Source organism: Anas acuta, chromosome 19, assembly GCF_963932015.1.
Source record: "Anas acuta chromosome 19, bAnaAcu1.1, whole genome shotgun sequence".
Classification (NCBI taxonomy): Eukaryota; Metazoa; Chordata; class Aves; order Anseriformes; family Anatidae; genus Anas; species Anas acuta.
In genome coordinates, this window is record NC_088997.1 from 6770893 (window position 1) to 6797189 (window position 26297).

A 26297-nucleotide genomic window follows, 5' to 3' on the forward strand; every position below is an offset into this window, starting at 1 on the left:
TGTGGCACCCAGACGGGGAAGAATTCGGCCCTGGGGCGCTGGGTGCCGAGTCGCAGGTCTCAGCAGGTCCCGGTGCACAGCACGGGGATGTTTATCCAGCTGTGCTCAGGAGAGAGCCATCGGGAACGGAAAGGCTGTCTGCCTTGTGGAAAGGTGGACAGCTTTCAGCATCTGGTGAAGGCTCAGAAGTGGGCTGGAAGAGAGCTTGAATTCTTACGGCTTCTGCCCTAAAACTGGAACTCCAGAAGTAAAGCCTGGAGTTAAGCCTTGGCAAACAGCTCTGCAAGTTTTACTGAAAAGCTCTCAGAAGAGCACGACCACTAGATCCAAACAAGCTCTGGTTGCCTAAACAGGGCAGATTTCTTGAGTCTCAAAATATACAGCCATCTCCTTCGCATTTAACACAAAAGATCAGCTCATTTGCTCAGCTGCTTCGATTTCAAACCCCTTTCCCAAGCTCCTCATTTACCATTAATGTCCGGGGGGCTCGTTTGCAAGGCCAGTGCGGGGCTGAGCCGAGCCCAGGCATTGCCACTGGTGGAGGTGAGTGCTGGAGCAGCTCAGAAACGGGTGTTACGAAATAGCACCGTGCCATGTGAAATTTCTGGGTAGCTTCAGTGTTTACCGTAACTGATAAGCAAATAGCAACAGCATTACTCCCCTCTGGCAGTTTCTAAAGGGGATGGATGTGATGCACAAGAGCTGCCAGTTAAAACTTCCAGTGCTTCGCTCGAAGCGCGCGTTCGCGTTGCTCCATTTCACCCGCTCCAGCTGCCTCCTCTGCAGAGCAGTCATTGCTCAGACATCTGCTGCTCAGCAGCAGCTGGAGAGCAGCAGGATGGGCTGCTGGATGCCACTTTTGGGGATGTTAGGAGCAAATCCTGCTGCTGCGGGGTGCTCAGCCCTGCAGCACATCAGGGCACGGCCACGGAAGTAGCCTGTGGTAGGGCAGCACCCCGAATCTCCGAGAGGCACACGACTTTACAAAGCTGTGAGCCTGCCACAAGGGCAAAACTCTCCTGCTTGGATAGTTTGATAGTTTTCTTGGGTGCTTCATCTGCACACTGTAAGTTCTTGCAAGTCTAAGGACTTCCTGTGCCTTTAACGCGCAGGATACAGAGCGTGCCTAGTCCCGTACCCTGTCTTCAAGACAGCCAGGAGCAGATGCTTATCACGGGAAAAAAAAAAAAAAAAAAAAAAAAAAGGAAAATGCAGAATCTGTATGTGCTTTCCTTGGCTTTACCCGCTGCGTGTGGAGCTACCGGGAAACTGGTGGGGTGAAGGGGGGCCGCATCCAGCCCTGCAGCTGGCACTGCTGCTCGGCACAACCCTTCCGTGCTCGGGAACACCAGCTGCCGTCCCACAAACACACCTGCACGGGTCAGGCTTCCTTTGCTGCGAGCTGTTTGACTGAATGCCACCAGCTCTTTGCCCAGAGGACTGCTGCAGCCATGTGCATCTCTTTGGGATCAGCACATCACCTGTGTTCCAACAGACATCATCGTATCAGAAAACTTTGTGAAAAGCAGGCTCTTCTCAGCCCTTTTGCAAGTTCTCCAGCAGCATTAGCAACACCATCTACTGAGGACAACGTCACACGAGCACTTTGATTCCCTGGAAATCCAAACTTTCATTTCTAGATCAGGCAAAGCAGCAAAGCCCACTGCTCTCCAGGCCCATGGAGTTTGAGCAGCTCACAAACTCGTGTTACTTCTCGGGGCGAGGTGGGTTTGGCCATACAGAGACAGCTCTGAACGTATTTGGCTCTCTCTGAAATTGTTTAGCTATTTTTGTTGCATTTCAGCTCTGTAATGATCATATGCTTCTTCTACATTGGCATCCTCCAGCTACGCTTTTCTCTATAAAGTCATTGTTGAGCTTGGCAAGTGCAAGATGTATTTTTTATAAATAAACCGCCAGCATTCCATACAGTACTGATTTCCAAAACTAAAACCTCGCTGCTTAAAAAAAAAAAAAAAGGAAACTAGATCATAAAAGAGATGGAGGAATCAGCACAGAGCTTTTCCCAGCTCAGCCCAAGCCTGTTTGTTCTGCGGGGACAGCCTCTCTGTTTTTTAGACAAGTAACTACTGGAGAGAAATTCTAAGTAGGATTTGTGAGATTTGCCTTTTATTTTCAGTTCAGCTGTTAATCTGCTAAAAACAGAAAGTTACGCATTTGCAGATACCTTCCTTGCCTGTTTAAAGAAGAAAAAAAAGCAGCAATTCTAGCATCTACAAAACTCTAAAGCCTTTTGATAACAAGCACTGGCCATTAGTAGACGACTTTATTTGCATAGCAGCACAGAGCGATCTGCTTCACCAGAACAGATGTTACCACATCAGGAAGAGCCAGGATTCATTCAACCCTCGAGATACTAACTACTGATTATTTTTTTTCTTTTAAGTTTTTTACTTTTCTTTTAACCTCATTAAAGCTTACCCTGCTGAACTTAAGGTAGTTGCTGAGAAAAACTGCAGGGCTATAAAGGATTTTGTAGAAACAGCTGGAGGCCATGACATGGTTAAACCATCATCTGGGTTTATGTCTCTTACAGAACCTATCTTCCCAGGCTTCTCCAAATTAATTTAACTCTCTCTACACCAAAAGCAACTGAAAACCATATGTACCAGCAACTGAGTATCCCCGTTTCCCTGCCTGACTTGCAAGTTTTCTGTAAGACAAAACAGCTGGTGAAGAAGTTATTTTCACGGTCTTAAAAAGCATGCAAGAACACAGGTTGCCTTGCCCCAGTACAGAAGAGATCCTAAACAAACACCCTGCAGCATCACTGCCAGGCTGGGAAAGCTGTGAAGGTGGTGACAGCTCCAGCAGTCCTAGGGCTTACATGAATACTGGTCTACTTGGTAATCCAGCTGGGCAGTGACTGTTTAAAGGCATAAGTGCTCTTAGCCTGGGGGAGAAACAAGCTTGGGGGCTGAGAAGGTCCTAGAAGGAGCTAGAACTGTTCCCGGTATTAAAAGCAGCGGCTTTTCCAACCACATCACTTTCCCCAGAGGGGCACAGGTGACAGCCATAATGTCACTAGGACACAGGTGTCTTAAAACTCTGCTGTATTAAGAACCAGCTGGCCGGAGCTTGTGATGAATGTCTCGTCTGACCAGACCCCTGCTTTCCAGGATAAACCTTAAAAAGGCACAGCAGAGTTATTACAGCTACAGCCAGGGGTAATGGCTGATTTGAGCTGTTACCATGACCATGAATGCACCCCCACGCTGGGGAGCTGGGTTACAGATGTTAACACAAGCTATTTTTCTTCATTTCTTTGTAAGCTTTGAAAAACGTGGTCAGAGGGGCATGGAAATTGTGCAGCTGTATGCCCAATTACCTAGATTTTAACTACACCCCCTGAAAACTTGCATTTGTAGTATTTTGCACGACCAGGTTTTCACTCTCAACAAAATGCTTGTGCTGAAAAGGCAGCGCTGGACACAAGCTGACCGTGGCAGCTTCTCACTGACTCCCACCACACCAACCCACTTCTGCAGCGTGTGCAGTGACCTGGAGTGAGGAGGAATGAGAATCGTTGCCTCTTCAAACCTTGGCTTCAGTGCTGAATCCCAAATGCTTGCAATGTGTCTATCCGGACCTCGCCCACATCTTTTCTCTGAGATGAAACTGCTGCACACAACTCGTTTGCTGTCACCCACACATCAAAAGCAGCAATTAAAAGGTAATTTGTTACGTATCGCTGTACCTTTTTTTTTTTTTTTGAAGCCATCCCACCTTGTTTTTGGAGTTACTGCCTGGACACGCTGAGCTCCTGGCAGCACGAGAGCACACTGCCATCTGCCTGCTCCTTAAGAAGGCTGCAGGGCACATCACAGCATGCATCACAGAAGTGCAGGCAACACGGGACTTCAGCCTCAGAAGGAAATAAGAAAGGAGAAGTGGACAAGTCTGTAAGTCTGGGATAGAGGGCATGGATATTGCCGCTGACTTAACTGCAGATTTTTGCCAACAGCACAAAGCTTAGGTCAAAGAAGCAGTGGCATTTCAAATAAGTCCCTATTTACTACTTACATGTATGTCAGGACCACAGGAAGGCAGGGAATTTGCAAAGAAGCACATGCAACTTAAGTAACTGGGAAACGGTAAGATTTCACAAATAAAACAATCAGCATTTATTGTTGTATTACAAAACACTTCATATTTTGGCAATATTTTACAGTTTATCCTTTTCCTTCTTAGGGCCTGTTGAAGAGGTACGGGGGGAAAAAAGAAAAGAGGAGAAGGTTGAAATCAAGATTAAATTTTAATGTCTCACTTAAAAAAAATCCTCCCAGACTGCCCCAGTCCCTCCCACCAAAATAAAAATCTAGTTTCACTCAGTTCCACTATCCGAAGAGGCCATGGGTGAAGCGGCAGGCAAAACTCTGGCAATTTCACTATCCAACGGGTCAAGAAGACAAACAAAACATTCACAGTGGTCTTCAGTATGGTCTGTTGCGTTGATCATTTCTGAAATCATTTCTGAAAGGGAAAGAAAAAGTTGCAAGGACATAACAAATAGTCCTTTCAGTCAAACATCTCCACACCTACTGCTGTGTATTCTGTTGTTTTTAGATAGCTTTATCCAACAGCGCTCACAAAACACACTCAGTAGACAAACTGACTTATTTTGTCCCAAAGCTCCTATCTGTAGTTAATATTTTCATAGCACAGCTGCGCACGCACACACACACAATGCTCTTCTCCTTCAGTCCATATCACTTCTGCAGTCCACATGCTGCACAACCAAGCAAGGGCAAAGAGGCTGCTTACCTTCCTCCCATTTTACCACCATAGCCTCCTCCCCGATCACCGCCTCTGCCACCACGTCCTCGATACCCTCTTTCTCCTCCATAGCCACCTCTCCCACGAAAATCTGGAGGAAAATGCAAATCGGCACATCAGTCAGGTTTCCCAAAAAGCTGAAGAAGTCATTAACAATTTTTATACTATAGAAGAGATGCAGCAGTTTGAACTGATTTTCCACACACCTCCTGACGGACGTGAATCTTCTGGTCTGGGCTCACCACACTGGTTGCAGGAGTTCCTGCGAGCGAAGTTCATGTTACCACAGCCCCTAGAAAAGACAAGGATTTCCCAGACTTAGCTGCTAAGAAACTCAGAGGGCATGAAACACCACTGCCCAATTAAAATGACACTTACGGGTTAGGACAAACCCAATCACCATTTTTGGGTTCCCCACTTCTACCCTGGAAGCCCCCACCTCTTCCATATCCACCTCGTGAACCTGTAGACAAAATTATAATCAGAATAAAAGAGGGGAAGTGCCTACGACCTATACATGAGAAAAATCTTTTAAGGATTGCCCCTGGCTTCAGAACTCAAGTGACAGACAGACTTCCCACGTGGAAGAAAGAGTAAGTGATATAGGTAAATAGCAGATTGCCTACTAGGCGAGCCACACTAGGAACTCTGAAAGGACAGAGAGTGGGGCCAACGGCAAAAAATTGTACCACTGGAGAATTCAGCCTTCAAGAATTACTTTTTTAATCCTTCACTGACTAGTAGATACCAGTTAGCTAGAAGGCTCGGGGAAAAGAACAGAAGTTTCAGCCACCGCCAAACCTCAATGGCATTTGATATCCTGAGGTTAATGTTAATGCATAGCTGAGGTACACATGCTTACATGGACAGACTTAGAATTTAGGCTGATGAGGAAAAATAAGAAGCAAGAGTAGCACAGGGTGGCCAGAAGAAGACCACAAGAATCTGCTCCACTACATACTTCTTATAAATTCTTTTTCATCAATAAAAGGAAACTTGATCAGCTTGAATTGCCAGGGGATAAATATAAAACCACCATGTGCATTAATAAAATGTCATAAAGATTTAACAATGTATGATATCAATCACAGATGGCCTGATTTAGTCACAGAACAAAAACTTAAGAAAACAACCACCCGGATTAATGCCAGCACACATTGAACACAACCCCAGAGACAATACAGTTCTTGCTTTCTGTATCAAAAAGACCAAGAACTTTTATACCAACTAAATTTCTTGAAGGTTTTTTTTTTTAAATCAGCCTACAGAACTGTCTGATTTAAAACTAAAATGTGTTGACAGCCGCCACACAAAACACGCTTCCTGTGAAATGGTAATTTATATCCAGCAGGCTACTGATAAAACTGGATTATGTAGAGAATCAGGGAAATTAATGTCTATTTAATTAAAGGAGTCAGACCTCCAACTGCTGCTCTAAGTCAGTAACAGCTGAATAATTTAACCTGCTTAATACCATCTGCAAGCATCAGAGTATCTCAAGACTGTGCTGTTCAAAGCAAACATTCACTGCTAATTCACAGCTGTCTCTGTAGAACCTGTACAGCCTCAAAGTCATTGTCATCTCTTTGTAATAAATGCTGAGCCATGATCTGGAGACTTTTCAGTTCAGAAGGAAAGCAGAGATTCTGTGCTGTGCATAGAAGATTACAGATCTCACTTAAGTTGGTTCAACTCTTATTGCTTATTGCCAGAATCCAAAAGGCCCATACACTTTGACAAATCACTGCTACAAACTTTTTTTTTTTTTTTTTTAAACTGGAAATGGTTTATAAAAGCATCTCATTTCGTGGAAAGGATTCTACAGATTTTAGTCTCACCTCGACGTCCACCACCTCCACCTCCCCTCATGAATTCAGGTCTTCTGGTTGCAAAAGAAACCTTGATAACATTGCCATTGAATTCTTTTCCTGTAGAAAGACAAAGTGAGAGTAAGATCAACAGAGGTCCCAACAAAATAGCAATAAGTTCAAAAGAACAGAAGTGTTTTGCACATGCAGATTGAATTAAAACCTTTTAAGACACAGGGAGTCTGGAGTCATCTCTTACTTTTGAATGCACTGGTCCAAATGTGAGATGACAAACACTAGGGTACTTAATAGCTTTTCCATAAATCAAAAGATATTTCTTTCGATTAAAATACAGTCTGCAATTTGCAATTTAACTAGATACGTAAGAATATTTTTGCTATTTTCATGGGTAGGTGCATTACAAGTCCACTTCTTTCCCCAGGTAGGGCAACAAGGCTTTTGTACAATTCAATACCCAGCACAAAAATGCAATACTCCCAAGTAAGGGAAAGACATGACTTCTTTCAATACAAGGTCTCAGTTCTTCATAGATGCAAGGTTTATTACAAAGCAAGTAGAGCTGAATGAATATCTAATATAGTTATAGTTGATCTATCCCCCAAAACAAAAAATGAACTGTATTTTATTAGCAAAATAGCACGCCATGGCAGACTTTTATGTATTATTATTTAACACCAAAAACGGACCACGCACTTTTGTTGCTGCCCATTGTTATTACAATTCTGTGAACACACAAAGGTCACTGGAACAGGCTCTTCTTTTTTTTCCTTTTTCAAGCTTACTACCACAAAAAAAAAAAAAAAAAAAAAAAAAAACTATCATTGCAATTTCTGCATCAGGACTGATGAGTTTTATATTAATGTATTTCTGCGATCTGCTATCTTCCTCTATTGAACATATAATTAAAAAAAAAAAGTTCTCCACTGCGTGTATACAAAGCACTTGGCTTAAGATTGCTGTAACCCTTGCCAAAATCTGCAAATGCATCACTAATCACTAAACACATCACTAATAATATCAATACTAACACCGTAGGAAATCCTTTCAGCTGTTAATTACAGATTACAGCTCTATAGGACTGAACAAGAAGTTACGCTCTCCTGAATGACATGAACACCAACTCATGCTTTGTGCAGGGATGACTGATGTGTAGCAGCAAATCTAAAGTGTTTCTTTACACATTTTTGGTCTGAACCCACAACTGCTTTGCCACTGAATAAAACAGAAATTCAGTACACACAAAACACCATGAAAATAGTTCTCCCTAGGAAAACAACACGTAACATACCGTCCCCCGTGAGGTTATTGATTTGTTTTCTCCACTGCTTGTTAGATTCATGAATCACAAAAAGCACAACTCATCTCACTCACCATCAAACCAGTCAATTGCTGCTTTAGCAGAAGGAGGGTCATCAAAAGACACCGTTGCTTCTCCCTTCGGTTTGCCGGTATCCTTATCTGTATAAAGATTTATCATGGGTTTGCCAGTCTTTTTGTTGGTCTGAAAAGAAAGGTCGTATATTTGGCAAAGGAGAAATACTGGTAAAGTCAGTTCAGAGCATAAACTGTAACGGGTAACTCTCATTAGACAGAATATCCTCTTGGAGCTAGCTTTGAGAACCAAATGCTTTTGACCGAGGGATACTGACTGACTGTTCTCCATGAAATAATGATGGGCCCCGTTTTTACAAAAATTGAGGTCAAGTGCAGGAAGCCCTCATTTAGAACTGCAGAAACAGAAGGAAGAGCCATAGGCTGAAGCATACTCACTGAAGGAGCAGGATGCATAATGGATAGGGTGTTAAGGGTTATAAAGACTGAAAAACTGAAAGAGACACGAAGCAATCTAAATGTCACTAAGTAAGCTGGCAGCACCAGCAGCTTTTTTCAAATGAGCTGTCATCTGGGAACCCAGATAAAGATATTATTTTATTCATAACTCCCAGGGAGTCAGAGCAAGCATCTGCCTCAAATGATACCAGTACATCTCCAATACACTAGCTCCATGAGCTCTCTTCCCTCTTACTAATGATTTCCCATTTCACATACCTTTATAATACCTATTTGTTTGAAATAGTCTGCCACTTGGTCTGTTGAAACATCTTCTCCAAGTCCTTGCACGAAGATAGTGTTGTTGTCAGAGTTGTCAGACTCTGTATCTATCAAAAAATAAGCTACATTTACCATTCACCTTTAACATTTTAAGCTTAGATCCACACCACCCAGTAATTGTCCCTTAAATCCCAAACACAACTTGTGCGAGATAAAAGATGAGCAGAAAGCATGATTGTGAGGTTAATGTCCAACTCCAAAAAGGCCTGCACAGCACCCTCAGGCGCTGCAGTACATCAGCCCAAATATGTTCAACAGCTGAGCAGCTGTTTGCCACCCACTCAGCTTGTCCATGCAGCTGGGACATCCGAACCCACCAGGGAAGCGTATGCTTTCAATAATAAAGTTTAGCAGAAATGTTACAGCAGCAAAAAGCACTTGTTTGGCTCAACCCAATTCAAAGTTCAGCAGCAAATCCCTACTTGCTGCAACAAAAAACATCCACAGATTCACATGCGCTGTAATAAAAGGAATCTATTTTAAGACAAGCTTTAGCTAAATTGTTTGTCAACCATGGGAATCACAGCCCCATCTGTGTCTCTAGACATACATTTTAAAAGCAATGACCTAAGAGCAAAAATCCACTCACAGCCACTGCTTGCTTTCTTACCAGCATCTGATCTCTGTCCATAATCCCTCTGACCTATGAAACGGGTTAAAACAAAAAAAGAAAAAAAAAAGAAAGACTATTTTTAGCAAAACATTTTCAAGTGACTCTTTTTAAAGACAAGAAAATATTTCAAGTATGTATGCAATGCATCTAAGATCTAAAACATTAACCAGAGATTTAGAGAATATTAAGATTAAAACGTTCAACAGAGGGTGTCTGTAGGACGTTACTGTGTTCTTTAACTTGCAGCATGTAGCAGTTGCCACACTGATGCTATGCTGGTGTTATCTTGCAAATGCTGGTTATCAGACCACCAAGCAGTTTACCAAGGTGTTTTTTCCCCCTCTAGGACCTTTCTAAGAAGCATTTGTTACGACAACAACAACAAAATAAAATGAAAAAAAGAAAAAGAAAAAAAAATCCGGTGAACATCACCGCCTCCACAAATTCTTTCATGCAATTGGACAAAGTAGAAATCCACCTTACTGCTAAAGGTTTGGCTATTAAAACTCATGAACACACCAGCCTCACCAAAACTCTACAATGCTTCTACGAGATAGTAACAAGATATTGGTGGCTTTTAGATTTATAAAGAATTTCCACTGAAACATTTTTGGATACTCGGCACTTACCACCATAATTTTTGAAGCCACCACGGTCACCACCACTGCAGAGGAAAAATTGAAGAAATGATTTCTTCCTTAAGTCTCTAAGCGCTGAGCCCAAGGCTCAAACTACAGTTAACTGATCACAAGTTGAGAGTTACTCTCTGCTAAAGCACCCTCCCTGTGTTCTCCTCACTAATCATTCATGTTCAAGGATTAAAATACACGAAAGAGAATAATCTCACAGGGTGCTGCACTGGAGAAGTGTCCTTAAGAGTCATTTAAACTAGCCCACACAGGTATCTTTGTTTCAATACTTCCTCCCATCCCCTAAACCAAAATGACTGCTATTAAGAACTGGGTTTTAAAAGGGAATCGTTATTTTCATGAATGTTAATGGGCTTTAATTGTAGGTGTAATTGCTGCTTTGGAATAATTAGTACTTTATACTTTCCTAGAAATGAGAAGAGTTAAAGTTAATTAACCTCCATCGTTAGGCATTTATATACTGGGGGCAAATCAGCAGCATCAGCCATTCTCTGAGAAAGGGTCTGGGGGGAGCTGCTGCACGATTAGCCCATTACAGAGGTGTGTGCATGTGAGCTTCAAAAGCAGAGGCCGTCAAGTTTTAATTCATTCATTCTGCAACCTGCGGCACAAAACGTAGACCAAGTTAAGAGATTAGACACATCAATTTTCAAAGGTTAGGAGGGGGAGCTGGAACAGGATGTTACGCCTCCGATTATGTGCATGAAAATAAACCCTCGCTCTTTAAGATGTAAATATTTGCGCAGGTAGGAACTTTCACAACAGCGATTTTAATTGCATCCGTGCTATGAATACAATGCAATTGATATTCAAAGCCTTCAGGAAAAATACAACCACTGGATTTTTTTGGAAAGTCAATAAGCAAGTGTCACAAAGACCGCCTCGCACAGCTGCCTGCCCTCCCCTGTGTGGAAGACACAGCTGCCAGCCAAAAATTGGGCAGGTTCACCTGCCACCAGCCCTGGCAGCTTTCATGCTCAGACACTACAATAAAGCCAGCCCAAGCTCAAACCCCGAGGCAGGGGGCTGTCTTCAAGCCCCAGGAATTTTGTTCTGGAAGTAACGCATGGGTATGAGCAGCATCTCCAGCAACGAGCTTGACAGCTAGAAGATGCTCCAGGTTTTAATTCCATCTGCCAGCTCTCGGGTGTCCTGACACAGGACATGGGTATCCCAGCAAAAGGCAATGAAATAAAACTGAATTTCTGCTGCCATTTTGTAATTTATACTCCACAGAAAAAATCTAAATGCTAAATTGCCTTGTTGTGTCTTCTGCCACCTCCAGTTCAGTTCAGTTAAAGAAAATGTCATTATAACCCAACAATTTTCAGTAGGACACCTGCTTTTCTAAAATTTTAAACACAGAAATAAGACTCAACAGTCAATACGTCAACCATAGAAACGATATCAAAGCTTTCAAGCCCTTGATTATGGTCCCAATTCACTGGGACAGCATTATCCAGCACACGTATGTTTTGTTTTGAAAGTATACAGCAGCACAGACATTAATTTTAAAAACAAAACCCAACAATCTAAAAACATGGAGAAAGCCCATGACCAATACAGCCAAAATGTTACAGGACGTGAGGATTTTACTTCAGATGCTGAGGTAAGACGTGTGCACCATGACTCAGAAGCGATGGAGCTGGATATATACAATGCACAGGCAGTCGTAGCCTAAAGCCTCATTTAACTTTGCAATATATATTCTGTGCCTTGGATTGCAAGTGTTAGTGCAATCCAATGCTTTTCAATTACTGTTTTTTAATTAAAGGCTGTAGAAATACGTTTTTGCCCACATGTGCTTCAGCACGTTATCTCCTGCTCAGTCTCCCACGACCGACCCAACCAAAATCTGCAGCCGTTCAGCAGCAGATACCCTCACTGACGGGTGAGTGCCTTCCTCCACTTCGGAGTCCCTGCCCACGTGCACTTTATAACAAGGCTGCAGTGTGTTACACACATGGGAGTGCAGGGCAAAGCTTCCTAAGAGCCTCAGGAGGCGTGCAGACCTGCTGCAGGAACTGAAATCAAACAGATGAGCTGATAGGCAGCCTCACATCTTCCCCTCTCCGAGACCTGAAGCATAAGCCTCAGTGTCAGGAACCGAGCCACTTCCAGAAGATGTGGAACATTTAATTTCAGCATTTCACAGTCTCTTGCTTCATCAGTCTGGCACACAGATCAAACATATGACTGACCAGATGCAGTTTGGGGTTTTAGCACCCAACGTTAGGATCACAAACAAGTTGCTAAGACTCAGCAAGACCACCACCAAAGGTAAAACAGAAGAGAACTGGAGCAGCCAGAGAGCGTACGTGACACCATTCACGGTGGTAAAACTTACTGCTATGAAAAATATTATCAGCTGCTCTTCCATACTTGGTCACACATCTAAACATCATCTACTTGAGTGTAAACGCAGTTCACCTGAACACTGCTTACCTCAGCTGGGAGCAATTCAAATTACAGGCTCGGTTACATGGAAAGCTCAACGCTACGCAGACAAATGATACACAGAAGTGATCGGATATTGGCAGCAGCAGCACTAACAATTCAGGAACCAAATTTTCGCCTCTGACGTGTATCTATGCCTCATCAAGTGTGTGGGAGTTACATGTAAGGATGTGATTTTGCAAACAAGAAAGGAATGCTTAGAGTACTCCTTGTGAAGTCACCGGCAGATGGCTTTTTCTGCTGCCTGTATTTATTGCCTCTGCTCATGTTTCCCCAAAGCCTATATGTGCTTGAGCTTAGCCTCTTACAAGTTAAACATTGATTTGAACACAAACCACCCCGTTGTAAAAACCTTGTGCGTTATGCTGGAGTTTCTTGATACCGCAGTAAGCTAACTCCCACTCGGAATGGCTAATATAGCAATTAAGCTGCGTAAGTAATTCCTGTTTATAGTGCAGATCTGGAAAAGAACAAAATCTGCGTTGAGCAAAGTTAGCCATACCCCAGGATGTGGTCATCAAAATTCTTTTTGAAACTGCACCAATGTAATTTCACTAACAAATTCACGAGCAAATTCAATGGCAAAGCTTCTCCCGTTTGGTCCAGACTCTAACAGAAGGGCGCTTGCGTGGGTACGGGTACTCGACTGGCTGAATGGCTCTTCTGAGGTGGGAGAGAACAGCCTTGCTTTGTATTGCTACTGGATTTCCCACTTGCATGCTTAATCAAAACAATTCAGTCCCATAACCACAATTAGCAATTAATTCTTCATTTTTTAGATGAGGACTAAGAAGAAGAAGAAAAAGACTTGCTCTACAAGGGAACAACCTGGTGTAACCGCTTTCTAACCCTAACAACTCAAAGAGGAGCCTCTTCTATTACGGGTTAAAGAAAATTATTTTGTTTCTTAGCCAAAAATGTGACTTTTTGAGATCATCAATTTTCAAAGCTTCAAAATGAAAGGGCAGAAAAATCGAGTACTAGATTCCCAAAAGATGTAATTTAAGATCATTCAAAAAATCTGAAGAATACTTTTGAAACCCCCAGTTACTAAGATTAAAAAGTGAACAGCTGACATATGAAAATAATTATTCTCTATCATCATATCAGCTAGGGAAACTGCAAAGCAATTTCTCAAGATATTCTTCTCAGTGCCGCATGACTTTGAACAGGCACAGAAGAAAAATGAGTGTGGAAAGCGTTCGCTACAGTGTGCATGCAGGTCATTCTAGTTTTCAGAATAATGATTCACACCTTAACTTTACCAAATATGTTTTAAAATATTTGATAAAGGCTTGATAAAGGCATAGAAATGTGAGCTCTCAACATTTAAAAATGCTAATTTGATTTTACCCCAAATCCTCCAGAATTTTTTGCACTGCCAGACTCTCTGAGGGGTACACAGGGTAAGCGTCTACGGGCCACTGGAGCTGGCAAGAATCCTGCAATAAAACAAATGTCCAACCAGTGGCCAAAGTCTCTGATTTTACTAGTGCAGGACAGCAACATGCCAGCAACCAAATGCCTGTGAACAGGATGCGTTCATTGCCCAGCACCACAGACTAAATTAGGCAATACAGCTGTGAGAACACCAGTGACTGGGTATCGCTTACTGATGAACAAGCTGCAGCAAGTTTCCCCTGCTTTTCATCACAAGGGAAGACGATTTTTATTGCTAGCTGGCACAAAAGAGATTCATCTGCTAAGATCTCAAATCAGCTATTAGTCTTTTTCATAAAGTCCAGGAACAAGAAATGAAAAAAATCAAAACCAAGCACTATATCATTTGAGAAGTCTGTTTAGGTGATTTAGAAATATCGATTTTGTGTGTTGACAGTACTCGTTTACACATTAGTTTCTAATCATAAAAATAAAAGCCTATTTTACAACAACAGTGCAAACATCTCTGTAGATGAGATTGTTAGATAGATATTTCCTAATGGCTATGGAATTTCCACAATTTAAACATTAAAATACAATCAAAATTAAAAAAAAAAAAATGAAGTTCTTGGAGTTAGAATTGACATTCCTATACAAGCTGTCCTTAGGAAAAAAAAAAAAACAAAACCCAAAGAAACAAAACCAAAAAACTGCCCTGAAACTCCACATTTTCACAGGACCAAACACGATTTCTTACCCGATCTTAGCTTCCCCTCGACCACAGCTTGCTATATAATTTAACCTTTTACCCTTTTCCAATAAGCATATGACTTATGTAAAATACATTTGTTAAAAGCAGAATCCCCAATTACAATTGTGCAAAAAGACTGAAAAAACACTGACAGTCCTTTAGTTTCATAAAAAAATTCAATGCAAATGGCATTAAAGACTGCGTCGTTTAACAGAAGCAGAAAGACTTCACAATAAACATCCCTAACGTCTTCCCACTTCCACTGAGATTCCCCCATCTCTCCATTCACATCTTCACTCTTTTCCTTCTTTGGGCTTTCAAGTCCAGTGATGTACTATTATCCACAGGGACGCGTGAACAACAATTTTCTTTCATTTTGGAAAAATACGGTAAGAGGCTTTATTTTCACAGACATTAATTTATCTTATTTTTGTCTTGCACAGACAGAGGTTTGTTTCAAAGTGATCAAGCCTACCAAACGTTTTTTGAAGCTCACATTTATTTCTCCTATTGGAAAGGGCATAGGGATATGAAAAGACCTCATCCATGGTTTAAAAACAAATGTTCAGGTTTAACTGTAAATGAACTTAGAAATTATTTAGCTAGTTAAGTTTACATTAATATTAAAAATTGCTGTGTTTTTATATAAGTAACTGCTACCATGTCTAATTAAAAGAGGTAATGGTCCACCTACGTAATCCAAATAGCAAACCATGAAGTACCATCTGGGACAACCTTAGGAGAAAGCAAACTTTAAATGTGGTTTAAAAATAAGTATTTTTTAAAGTAATTTAGTCTTAACATGCTGTTGGATTACTTTATTTTAATTAGATCAGCTCACATGAATGGCACTGTATACTTAATGTGCTTTATCTGGAGTTTATGCAATAACCCAGAATTGTGCAGTCTGCTAAAGGGAAAGTGATGTTGGCAAGCAACGCTGCAAAGCTCACTGGAAGCCTCAAAATTCTTCCTTTGTATGAATGAACACTCTGCATCCCACAGCCATAACACGGAGGTACATAATTAACTGTCACAATTGGCTACATTTTAAGAAATAGCCATATAATTTGTCCTAATTCAATAGGATTAAAACAAAGGTTCCAGTCTCTCAGACCTACGAGTGAAAAAAAGTCTACAAGCACAAAATTTAGTATGTGCATAAATCTTCTTTACAGGGCAGGGCCTAGGTCAATGGCAGACGGGGAAACAGAAATGTAAGCATTAAAAATTCACCTAAAATAAATGGGTTTATACTGACAGCTAAACCAATAAAAAAAGCTGTGTTTTAATTAAAGTTTAGAACTGAAAAAAAAAAGTAAAGAAGAAGCAATGTTACTAGAGTAAATCAAAAGATAAACTTTTGATTAAAAAAATATTTAGGAAGCAGAAAGATAATTATCTAACCTTACTGTAATGATTTGTCACCATAAAGTCAAAATACCTCCCTGCCGAAAGGTTAGCTGCTTTAGCTATGAATTTTATAAAACCGTCTCAAACCCTGTCTGCTGGTTTTCTCAATATTTAAAAAAAGAATATCATAGGTTTTAAATATCCTATTTCAAGTGATGGGTTCTGGCAGTTCTTTTATTGCAACTAATGTAATATAACATATAGCTATGTGTCATAAAAATCAAATACTTTGGTCTCAATCTGTCTGAATGTAAATGCTTTTCTCGGGCAAAATGCATTTCTGCGCAGTGCAGGAAGGCTTAGCTTTAGAAACCAACTACCTTCCATTTTTGGAAATCTAAATCAAGTTAGGAATAATAATAAAATTTAAAAAACAGCTAAATAATAAGATAGAAGGGTAAAGAACTGCAGGCACTGAAATGAGATTACTTACCTATATCCAGACATATGACCTCTTCCATCCATGTCATAGCCCCCTCTACCTCCTCCCTGTGACCCGCCATATCCTCTATTATCTTCTCCATACCTACTCTTTTCACGACGATCATCTGAAGGGGAACAAAAAGACAAAACATGAGTAAGTTGCAGTGCAAATGGCAGCCCTACAAAATTCCTGCCCTACAATTTGTTTTCCTTAAGTCTGACACTTTCTAGATATAAGTGGCAATTTCTAAATATCCCACTTCCATTATCTACTCCAGGGAGTAATGGAGCAAAGTCTGATTTTGCTCCAGTTACATTCCTTGGCTTCCAGCACCACACATTATCTCAAAAAGCAAACACCGTCTATTTTAATTTTCATGTCACTACTACATTTTCCAAATTTTTAACACATATTGTCTAAAATACACTTTTCATTATACTTCCACTTCGCCTTCCTAGTTTGCAAAAGAAACCACTGAAGGCAGAACAAGGATGAGTGTGGGCCCAGCTGCTTGTGTCAAGATTTTGCAGAAAAAAGGTCAGTCTTACAATTCTCATTTCTGTCTATCTCAGAATTCACCAATACAGCATAAAGCTGGAATGTGAGGTAGAAAAGCTTGTCATGACTGATCAAGACATGTCATCTTCACACAAGAAAAAGGTGCAAAATAATTTATAAGAAAATTTCACCTAGAGCTTTAGAACTCAAGAGACGTGAACTCTGCAAGGATGCCTCCAACAAATGCAACCACAACACTTTCAGGGCCCCAGAAGCTTTTCATCTCCACATAACATTTTGAAAGTCTTAACAAACAGAACATTCCCCAAGAATACCAACATGGAAAAAAGAGCTTTTCACTATTCATCAAGTTATCAGTTGGATTTTCTTCCGCAGACAATTTCACAGTGTTTCTGTTCAATTTTACTAGCCAATATTGAATTCAACCTCTGAATTTTACCTTGGCTGTTGTGGCTATAGCTTCCCTTCTGAGACTGGTAGGATTGCTGGGAGTGGCCATATGAGCTTTGGTGCTGGTTATAGCCTGACTTTTGGTCATATGAGCTCTGGTGGCCATACCCCGACTGCTGGTCGTATGAACCCTGGTGGCCATAGCCCGACTGCTGGTCGTATGAGCTTGACTGCTGGTCATAAGAGTCTTGGTTTTGTCCATAGCTTGACTGCTGGTCATAAGAGCTTTGGTGCTGACCATAGTTTGACTTTTGTTCATAAGAGCCTCTTCCACTTAAAATAAACAGAATGTGTATTAATAGCTAAATGTTCACAGAATAGAGAGCAAAGTAACGGCTGAAAACACATAACATTGCTAAAAAATTCCTAGTCGTGGTTACCTTCCGAATCATTACTGGCATATTGAAATGAAAATACTATATGGTTCATCTCTGTTGGGATGTACCTGGCTTCCAGTAAAACCAAGAGAGAAAAGCATGTATTACTATCACTTTCAAGACGTCCTCAATTTCCACTGCACATGAAACTTAACAGCAGTGCTCCCTTTACATGTTCCAGTACAAGGTTGGCTCCCCAGTCGCATGACAACAGCTGATGCAAAGCCCATGACCCACAGAACACCAAATCCTTTCCAACAGAGCAGTAGGGAAGACACAGGCTGCTCACGCTGTATTGTGCAGCTGCTACTTCCAGCCTACAAAAAGCCCTCAAAACTTTGCATTACTGAACTGCACCCTATCTTCTGGTGTTCTACCATTTTGCCAAGAACTTATTCTAACTGTAGTGATGTCCTCTAACAAACTTGCAGTTCTTCCCATTTTAGTGCCATCTGTATATATTATCCCACCAGCTTTTACCAGAAACAATTGACCTCTTGGATATTATAACCCAACGTGCCTCGAAGTTCTAAGAGGGAGTCATCAATAACTCTTCTCTATGTTATTTAATCAACTTTACAGTGACCACAAGAAAACCTCACCTACACCACATGTCCCTAGGCTACTTCCTAATTCAGCATGCAAGGTAGAAGCAAAAGTATTTTGAAAAACTAGATATGCAAGGCAATTATTGTTCCAGTTAGGCTACACTGTCATAGCAATAGATTGCATAAATTTATGAGAAATAAATTGTATCCATGGAACACTGACTGTTACTCATCTTTTTGTTTTCCCCCAGGTGCTTCGTTGCAGCTTAACTGTATTACCTTTCCAGTAACTGAAATTAATCACTGACCTGTCACCCTTTCTTCTCTTCCTCCTCCCTTCTCTCACCCTTTTTCAAAAAATGAGGCAGCACATCTGTCATTCTCAAGTCTTTATCAATCTTATCTCCTCCCCAAAATGCCTCAGAAAACCAACCAAACAAAAAGCTAAAAGCCTACAGGAAGTTTCCAGCAGCTTTTCAAAGAACTCTAAGATGAAATGCATTCACACCAACCAATCTCAAACTATCTCATGTAACTAAATACTCGTGTAACCTGCTCTCTCCCAGTTCTAGCCTAGATTTTACCTTCAACGTCACTAATCCCAGTAACAAAGAGATTGCTAAAACTTTGCTTATATCTTAATTTCAAAAAAAGACAGATCTACTTTAGCTTTTTCACCATCACCAACAACAGAAGCCATCACTGAGAGCCTCCACTATTTGCAATTTTTCCTTCCTCCCCTCTCTCAGGAACGATGATCACAAAATCCTACAATTTTGTGATCATCCTCTCCAAAGCTATCATTTTTACCATCCCAGTTTCTCCTTATTTGTTACAACCATACATAAAACAGTTTCCCTCCGATTTCTATGTTAATTTTCCTGGTCAACACCAACTGTTTTGGAGAATCTACGCCCTACTGCAGTGTTTTTCCACCGGATGTCCTACAGAGCTAAAAACCACGTTATTGCCTAGTCTTGTGTATGTTTGTACAACTCTTAAAAATTCTCAGAAAACAAAGCAAAGATAACCAAAACTTAACCATGTACCTGCCTTCCTTTGAGATGTGCAAAGGACGCTCTACTCTGAGTGACATCACCTACAGTTCAGATTAAAATCGTGCTTGTTTATATTAAGATGTTTGGCAATAACAACTACAAAACCAGAAACCAAGTACTGGTTTGCTGAAGTCCGGATTGTTATATAAACCTTGCAAAACAAAGTAAGAATTTTTGGACCATGAACACAGGAATGAGCTTTAGTGTGTACAGGGTATTTTAATAGGCCACTTGAGCCTCATTAAAGAACTACTGTAAGACGTAACCTTAGAGTATAAACATGGAGCTTGCAAATTACACAATAAAGGTATTCTAGCACCAAGTGGCCTTTTAACTCATTATGGGAAGCTGGAATGTGTTTTCCAGGATATTTTCAGAGCTGTATTATTAATCCCACTGAAACTGATTTGAGTATATCATTTAAGAAATAAAATACAATTGTAATTGTGTAAAGTACTGAACTGAGTGCAGCAATCCCACTTCTGCTCATTATAAAGTGGGAATTTTCAGATGTTTGTTGGTTGTTCTGTTGTTTGCTTTTTATTTTAGCAACTGTGAAAACTTCTTATAGCTCTAGTTAAGAACGTACAACTATTAGCCAGTAGTTTAAGCAAATATTGCTTAAGCTTCCTTACCCTCTGGATGACCCCTTCTGCTGTCCCTGACTGCTGTAAGACTGCTGGTTGTACGAGCTCTGATTCTGATTATCATAACCGGATTCATCATCATACCCCTGGGAATCTTGTCCATAACCTGAAAATCAAGGAAAAAAAATTTTCAGCAAATATTCACCTTTTAATTACCGCCAATGAATGTAACAAGCTAGCCAAACCTGTTTGATTTTGTCCATAGTTCCCATGATAGTTTCCATAGTTCTGTCCATAGGAGGAATTGTCTCCACTCTGCCCATAACCAGAATATCCCTGTAATTTAAATAACGTATTCAAATAAGTGCAAATTCCACAGCAGGTAATTGCAGTTTTTCTTTGCTAGACACGACTGCAAACAACAAGCACAAACTGAGAACATTTCTTACCAGCCCTGACATGGCCAGCCAGGAACAAATTTTTATTTTTTATTTTACTCAAACATCTGCTTTGAAAGACACAATGACTTTTCTCAACTTACCTGTGTTTGTCCGTAACTTTGACTGCCCTGATTGCCATAGGAGGAATAGCTGGAAGAGAAAAACACAGCTAGTAAGCTTTTACAGCACTGGAAAATGAAGGCACTTTGGGTGTTATTTTAAGTTTCTTTTCATTTTGAAAATAGGTGTTTCATCTGAGTCCTGCAGCTGTAGGCATATTAGAAAAGCATCGGTATGGTTGCCACAGCTAATTGGCAGAGCTATAAGCGCTTATTTTAATTTCTGCTGTGTTTCAAGTGTAAATTTAAAGTACTTGAAGGTTGGGCTTACTACAATTTGATAGGTTCTTATGAATGACAGAAAATTGTATCATACATACCCATGGCATTTTAACTTTTTCCGTACATTCTCATAAAGTTAATTTTATTTCAGTCAATTGCTGTCAGTTTGGTGTTTGCTGGACAATTTGACATCACCACCACCAAAAACCGCACTAGCTTTCGATTATACTTACTCATTATTCTGCCACTTTAAGGTTTCATGAACTTACAGAAGAATCATGTGCTGAAACTCACATCAAACTCAGATATAAGCTCAAACTCACATACTGCCAGATGCACAGAACCCGATCACTTTCCTTAGCACAGTCAGTATTATCCATGAATCTCATGCTTCTGTAAGAACACTTCTCTTTTACTGATTAAAATACAACCTCACCCCAAAAATCTTACAGTTATTTTTAAATGGCTTTTAAATTACACTATTATGAACAGTTTTCAAAGTTTGTTTGTTTGTTTTTGTTTTGTTTTTTATATAAAAAAAGTCCCTCTACTGGGCAAGTCAAATATTAATGTGGCCATCACCTTTATGCTTGTATAAACTTTGACTAATATCTCAGTGAGCAGCTTAAGGCAGACGTATGAAAATATTTCTCTATATCCATGACATTTCAAAAGTTCTTCTTATTAAAAGATAGCCTTCCATTTCAACCCTCCTTGTTTGCTTCCCTTCAGGAACATCAACTTTTCTCTGTTTTATAAGGATTCTTAATAAAGGCCCAAGGCTACAAGCTTTCTACAACTGGTCCTGTCAAAAATGTTACCAACACTGTATCACACTCCAAGATTCAAACGCCTTGCTGGGAATCCTAAATTGCCTTTATTTTGCACATTTAATTGCCAAGAGAAAGAAACAAACAAAAATACCATACCTCTGCTGGCCCCCGGACTGACTGTAACTTCCCGAATCTAGAAGAAGAAGTAAGACATGTTGAGAACTTCCAATTAATACTTTATTCCTCTACTTAATATAAAAGGAAGAATTTGGGGGAGAGGAAGGAAGGTGTAGACACTAGACAACGCAGGTACTTTCCCAGCAGAATCTGAGAGCTGCTTCTTGCCAGCAGATGAGAAATCCTGATGGGGAGAAGGGGAGCACAGCGTGGGGGGGTACAAATGCTTTGAACTTCTCTCTGTGAAGCATCTGGATTCCATTTTCGTGGTGCATCCTCAGATTCAGGACTGCACAACCCCCTCTAATGGCTACTGAATACAGTCCCATCAGCAAGGCTCAGAATGCAGCTGCTTAATTAATCAAGCAAAGCTAAGTAGGCCAGGCCCACCCCATTGAAGGCACCCTACAAAAGCTCTGCCTAGCACAGAGACAGAATCTGGAGATGACATTTCCCTTGCTGATAGCCCCAACCACGCAAGAATTAATTCATTTACATACAGCTTGTCCAGACAGGTATTACGGAGGTTATTGCCAATTAATCTAAACATCAGATATCATGGAAATTGATTCTTGAAAGACAAACACACTGGAAGAATATGGATTTCAGAATACAATTTCAAGTAAGAAAAAAGAAAAATCACTGAAACTGATTTGAAGTATGGCGTCTAACCTGTAAAAGCTATCAATGTCACAAAAACAAACACACAAACTAGTACCTAAGCGGGAACTCAGTTCCTAAATATGCTGCTTTGTCTTTATTGATTTAGCTTACATTTTGTCTTGTTAATGGCAGAAAGACGGATTCCCTGGCTTCTGTAAAAATTCAAATTTCTGAGTACTAAGAGCTGTCTCAGCACCAAGGGAAGCACCAAGCCCTACAGACTGTCTCCCCAGCTGGCCACACGTGCCAGGAGTGGGGCCGCAGCACCCGCATGCTTTGCTCCACCACCTTCAGGCCCTTTGGGTGCAGATCTCCAGAGCGGGCTCCAGCACTTCATGGCCACGGCCTCCCAGCCACACGGCCTCTGCTGGCCTCGCTGCTCTGTGCAGGTGCCTCAAATCCTGACCTTTACGCTCGAAGTTTCCATCTTCTGGTCAAAACCCAGCACCGGGTTCTCTCTGCCAGTACTGTCAGTCTGGAAACAGCCTCGGGATGCTCCTGGTCCTTCTGAATCACCCCAAGAAGCGGTACAAACATTGGGGTACCACAGTCTAAGAACGGATACCAAGAACTCCTGGTTTTAGTCTTTCCCCTCTCTCTTTCCCTATATCTAACCACGACACCTGGAATTGCCTAAAAAGCTGAAGCTGAGGATGAATTCCAGTTCAGGATGAATGCCATAAGCCATACACAAACAGCTACAACCATTCTGCAACCAAAGCACACACCAAATCGCCCCAAACCTGCTCAGTGTACCTCCCTCCCCTGCTCATAACCCCACTCCTGCCAGTGCCTACTCACACGTGTACAGGGCAGGTCAGAAATTTTTTGTTATTTCCATTTGAACGATAACAAAGCTTCCCATTAAACAGGTTGCAGCATTTAAAAATGCCTCACTTAAAATTTATATGCCATTAATGGTGCTAATTAAAGCAAAGAACACAAGGGGTCATCTCAGGAAGAATTCCTGAGGAAGGATGTAACTTCCTCCGATCTACAGCAGTGCAGTTCATCCCCGCAGCTTCTCCCTCACCAACTTGTGCCAAAACACAGCGTTTTGGAAGGAGACTGAAAGCCACCAGATAAGGAGCCTGTAAAATATGAATGCATAGAAGCGGAGGAATTTCCTCTATTTATGCATTTTTGTGCGTGCCAAGCAGCCTTTCTCAGAGCGCTCCCTGCCCTCCTGAGGGGTTCATCCTGGTGGGCTCTGGGGGTCAGGAACCTCGCAGCAGCTCTGCAAACCGCATTTTTTGCTGGAAAATGACAGATCCAGGGGCATTTTCCCTGAAAGCAGCCAAAGTTCAGAGAGAAAGGTGCTGGGAAGGAGGGAGGGGCATGGCAGAGCCCCTCCTCACACAGCCCTGGGGCCACATCCCAATTAAAACACGGTAATTGGTGGGGGAGGGGGTCAAAATTGGTGAGGGGGGGGGCAGGCTCGGAGGGGGGCTGGAAGCCACTCACCCCTCACTCCCCCGCCCCTGGCAGAAAGGGGGCGTGGCCTCGAAGAGCCCCGCCCCCATTGGGAAAAGGGGGCGTGGCCACCACATGCCCCGCCCTGTGAGAAAAGGGGGCGTGTCCACATAGACCCGCCCCCATGGAGTGGGCGTGGCCGTCCCATAAAGGGGGCGTGGCCTTCATTAGTGGGCGTGGCCAGCGGGCGCCATCAGGGGGGCGTGGCCCCTCCCGCATCCCCCCCTCCCCCCCCCACCCCCTCCCTCACCCCGCGGCTCCCTCTCCCTCCCCCCCCCCCTCCTCATTTTCTCCCCCCTCCCTCCCGGGAGGCTCAGGCCCCGCCCCCCCCGCGCTTGCCCCGCGGCACCCACCCGAGGCCATGGCGGCGGCGGCGGCGGCAGCGGGAGGAGGGGGGGGGGCAGTGACCGAGCGCCGCGCCGGCCGCGCGCGCACTGAGGCCCCCGCAGCTCGCGCGGACTGCGGGGCCCGGCAGCCAATGGCAGCGCGCGGCCACTCCCACCCGAGGGGGGGGGGAGGAGGAGAGGAGGGAGGGGAGCGTACCAAGTGCATGGGGGGGGGTTGGGGGGGTGATGGGGGTGGGGGGGGGGGAGGGGGGGTCCTGCGTCCCAGCACGGTGCTGGGGAAGGCGGGAGGGGGTTGGGAGGGGGTTTTTGGGGGGGTTGGAGGAACCTATAGGTAAAGTGGGGGAGTGAAAGGGAGGCAGCTCGCAGGGTGCTGGGGTTGGAATGGCTGGGAAGGGGCTGCGGGGGGGTCTGGTGGCACCATCAGAAGGGAAGCTGCGTTGTCAGAGCACAGATATTAATAAAAATAATAAAAAAAGACAAATATTGGCTCAGAAAGCGAGTTTCTGAGACAAGGGGTCGCGGGCTGGCAAGGCGCAGGGGGTGTGGAGCAGGAGGTGTTGCTGCACAAGTGCAGCGTGATCAGGAACGTTCACCCTCGCTGTGTGAGAGCAGCCGCCTGCATAGGAGTTTGTCCAAAAAGTTGCCGTGAGACACAGCTGTGCTTTGTGTCCAGTGGCTGTACCCGCACCAGCATTTGCAGGGCAGCTGGGGGAACGGCGCTGTGAGCTTTTACCTTTTTTTTTCTATTTTAGCGGGATTGAAGAGCGTTCTCTGGTTCCAGCTGAATGGGTTGAGCAGATCTGCAAACAAGCCGCGTTGTTTCTTTCCCCCGGGGCACAGCAGCAGGAGGCCCATGGCCTAAGATGGGTTTCTGCAAAACAAGCAGCGACTAGGAGGATAAATCTCAAAAGGGTCAAGGTCTCTGCCTGTCTTTCGGGTTTCTCCTTGAAAAACTTCATCATCTCCTCCAGCCTCGGTGCCTTGTCCAGCACCGCCGGCCTTCCTGGGCCTGTGACAAGCTGGGACCTTTTGATGAAGGCTCCCTTTGAAGTGTGCTGAGGGATTAGGGCAGGTCCCAAACAACGCTCCAGGGGCAGGGTGGGGGAGATGGTATTATTTGCTCTGTGTAGCCTCTCAGGACCTTTGTGCTCCTAAGAGATGGAGGTGTCCATAGAAATAGAAAATGGCATTGAGACTCAGAGCTGAGCTCACAAATTTTTTGCCTGCTGATAGATCTGCGACTCCTGAATGCTTACAGCAGACTCAGAGGGAAAGCTCATATGCTGTGCTCCCCCTTTGCTCCCAAACAAAAGTATTGAACCTGGGGTGGGGAAAAGATTTCAGATTTCAGACCTCGGCCCCCTGCTCATCCCCATCGGCTGAGAGGGAGCTGGCAGCAGGGAGCGTTTGTGGCACTGGGTTGCTTAGGGCAAGGTGGGAGCACGGGGAGCTGGATGAGGCGCGTCCCTGCTCAGCTCCCACCACTCTCAGAGCAAAGCCTCTCTCTTTTTCTCACTTTTTTCCTGCCTCATCCTTCTCACACAGGTCCTTCCCTGGCCCCTTCCTCTGTTGTTTCCTTCAGGCAGCGGCGTGTCCGTCACGGAAGGGGAAAAAATAAAGAAGGGAAAGGAAAGGAATGGAAAGGAATGGAAAGGAAAGGAAAGGGAAATAAAAAAGGAAAAAAGGAAAGGGAAATAAAAAAGGAAAAAAGGAAATGGGAAAAAAAAAAAGGAAAAAAGGAAAGGGAAAAAAAGGGAAAAAAGGAAAGGGAAATAAAAAAGGAAAAAAAAGAAAGGAAAGGGGAAAAAAGAAAAGGGAAACGAGGTTATTAACATTAAACAAAAATAGAAAAGGAGGAGGAGAATCAAAAGTTTAAAAAATAGAGAAGGGATTAAAATTAAAAAAAAAAAAAGAGAGAATGGGGATTAAAAGTTAAAAAGAAAAGACAAAGGGGATTAAAACTTTAAAAAAAAAGGAAATGGAAAGGGGATTAAAAATTAAAAAAAAATAAAAAATAAAAGAGGGATTAAAAGATAAAAAAGGGAAAAGCGAGGCCCGTCGCCATGGCAACGGAGGGCCCGCCGCGCCTGGCGTTGCCATGGTAACGGCGCAGGCCTT

At 42.6% G+C, this 26297-nt stretch overlaps 1 protein-coding gene across 2 annotated transcripts; it reads right to left on the reverse strand.

Moving 5' to 3' along the window:
• Positions 1 to 4121: 4121 nt before the first annotated feature.
• On the reverse strand, positions 4122 to 24315 carry TAF15 (TATA-box binding protein associated factor 15). Of its 2 annotated transcripts, none has more exons than XM_068655762.1 (16): positions 24186 to 24315; positions 21676 to 21712; positions 20507 to 20555; positions 20211 to 20301; positions 20014 to 20131; positions 17385 to 17668; positions 16436 to 16550; positions 9981 to 10015; positions 9328 to 9381; positions 8676 to 8785; positions 7998 to 8127; positions 6636 to 6725; positions 5176 to 5260; positions 5004 to 5089; positions 4786 to 4888; positions 4122 to 4494 (listed from the first exon to the last, which is right to left on the reverse strand). In XM_068655762.1, exons 1-16 carry the CDS (start codon positions 24193 to 24195, stop codon positions 4455 to 4457), a joined length of 1437 nt encoding a protein of 478 aa, XP_068511863.1. In that variant the 5' UTR covers positions 24196 to 24315; the 3' UTR covers positions 4122 to 4454. The 2 variants fall into 2 exon arrangements, with proteins under 2 accessions (XP_068511863.1, XP_068511864.1); XM_068655763.1 differs by having other exon boundaries at positions 9349 to 9381; positions 24186 to 24314.
• Positions 24316 to 26297: the final 1982 nt, after the last annotated feature.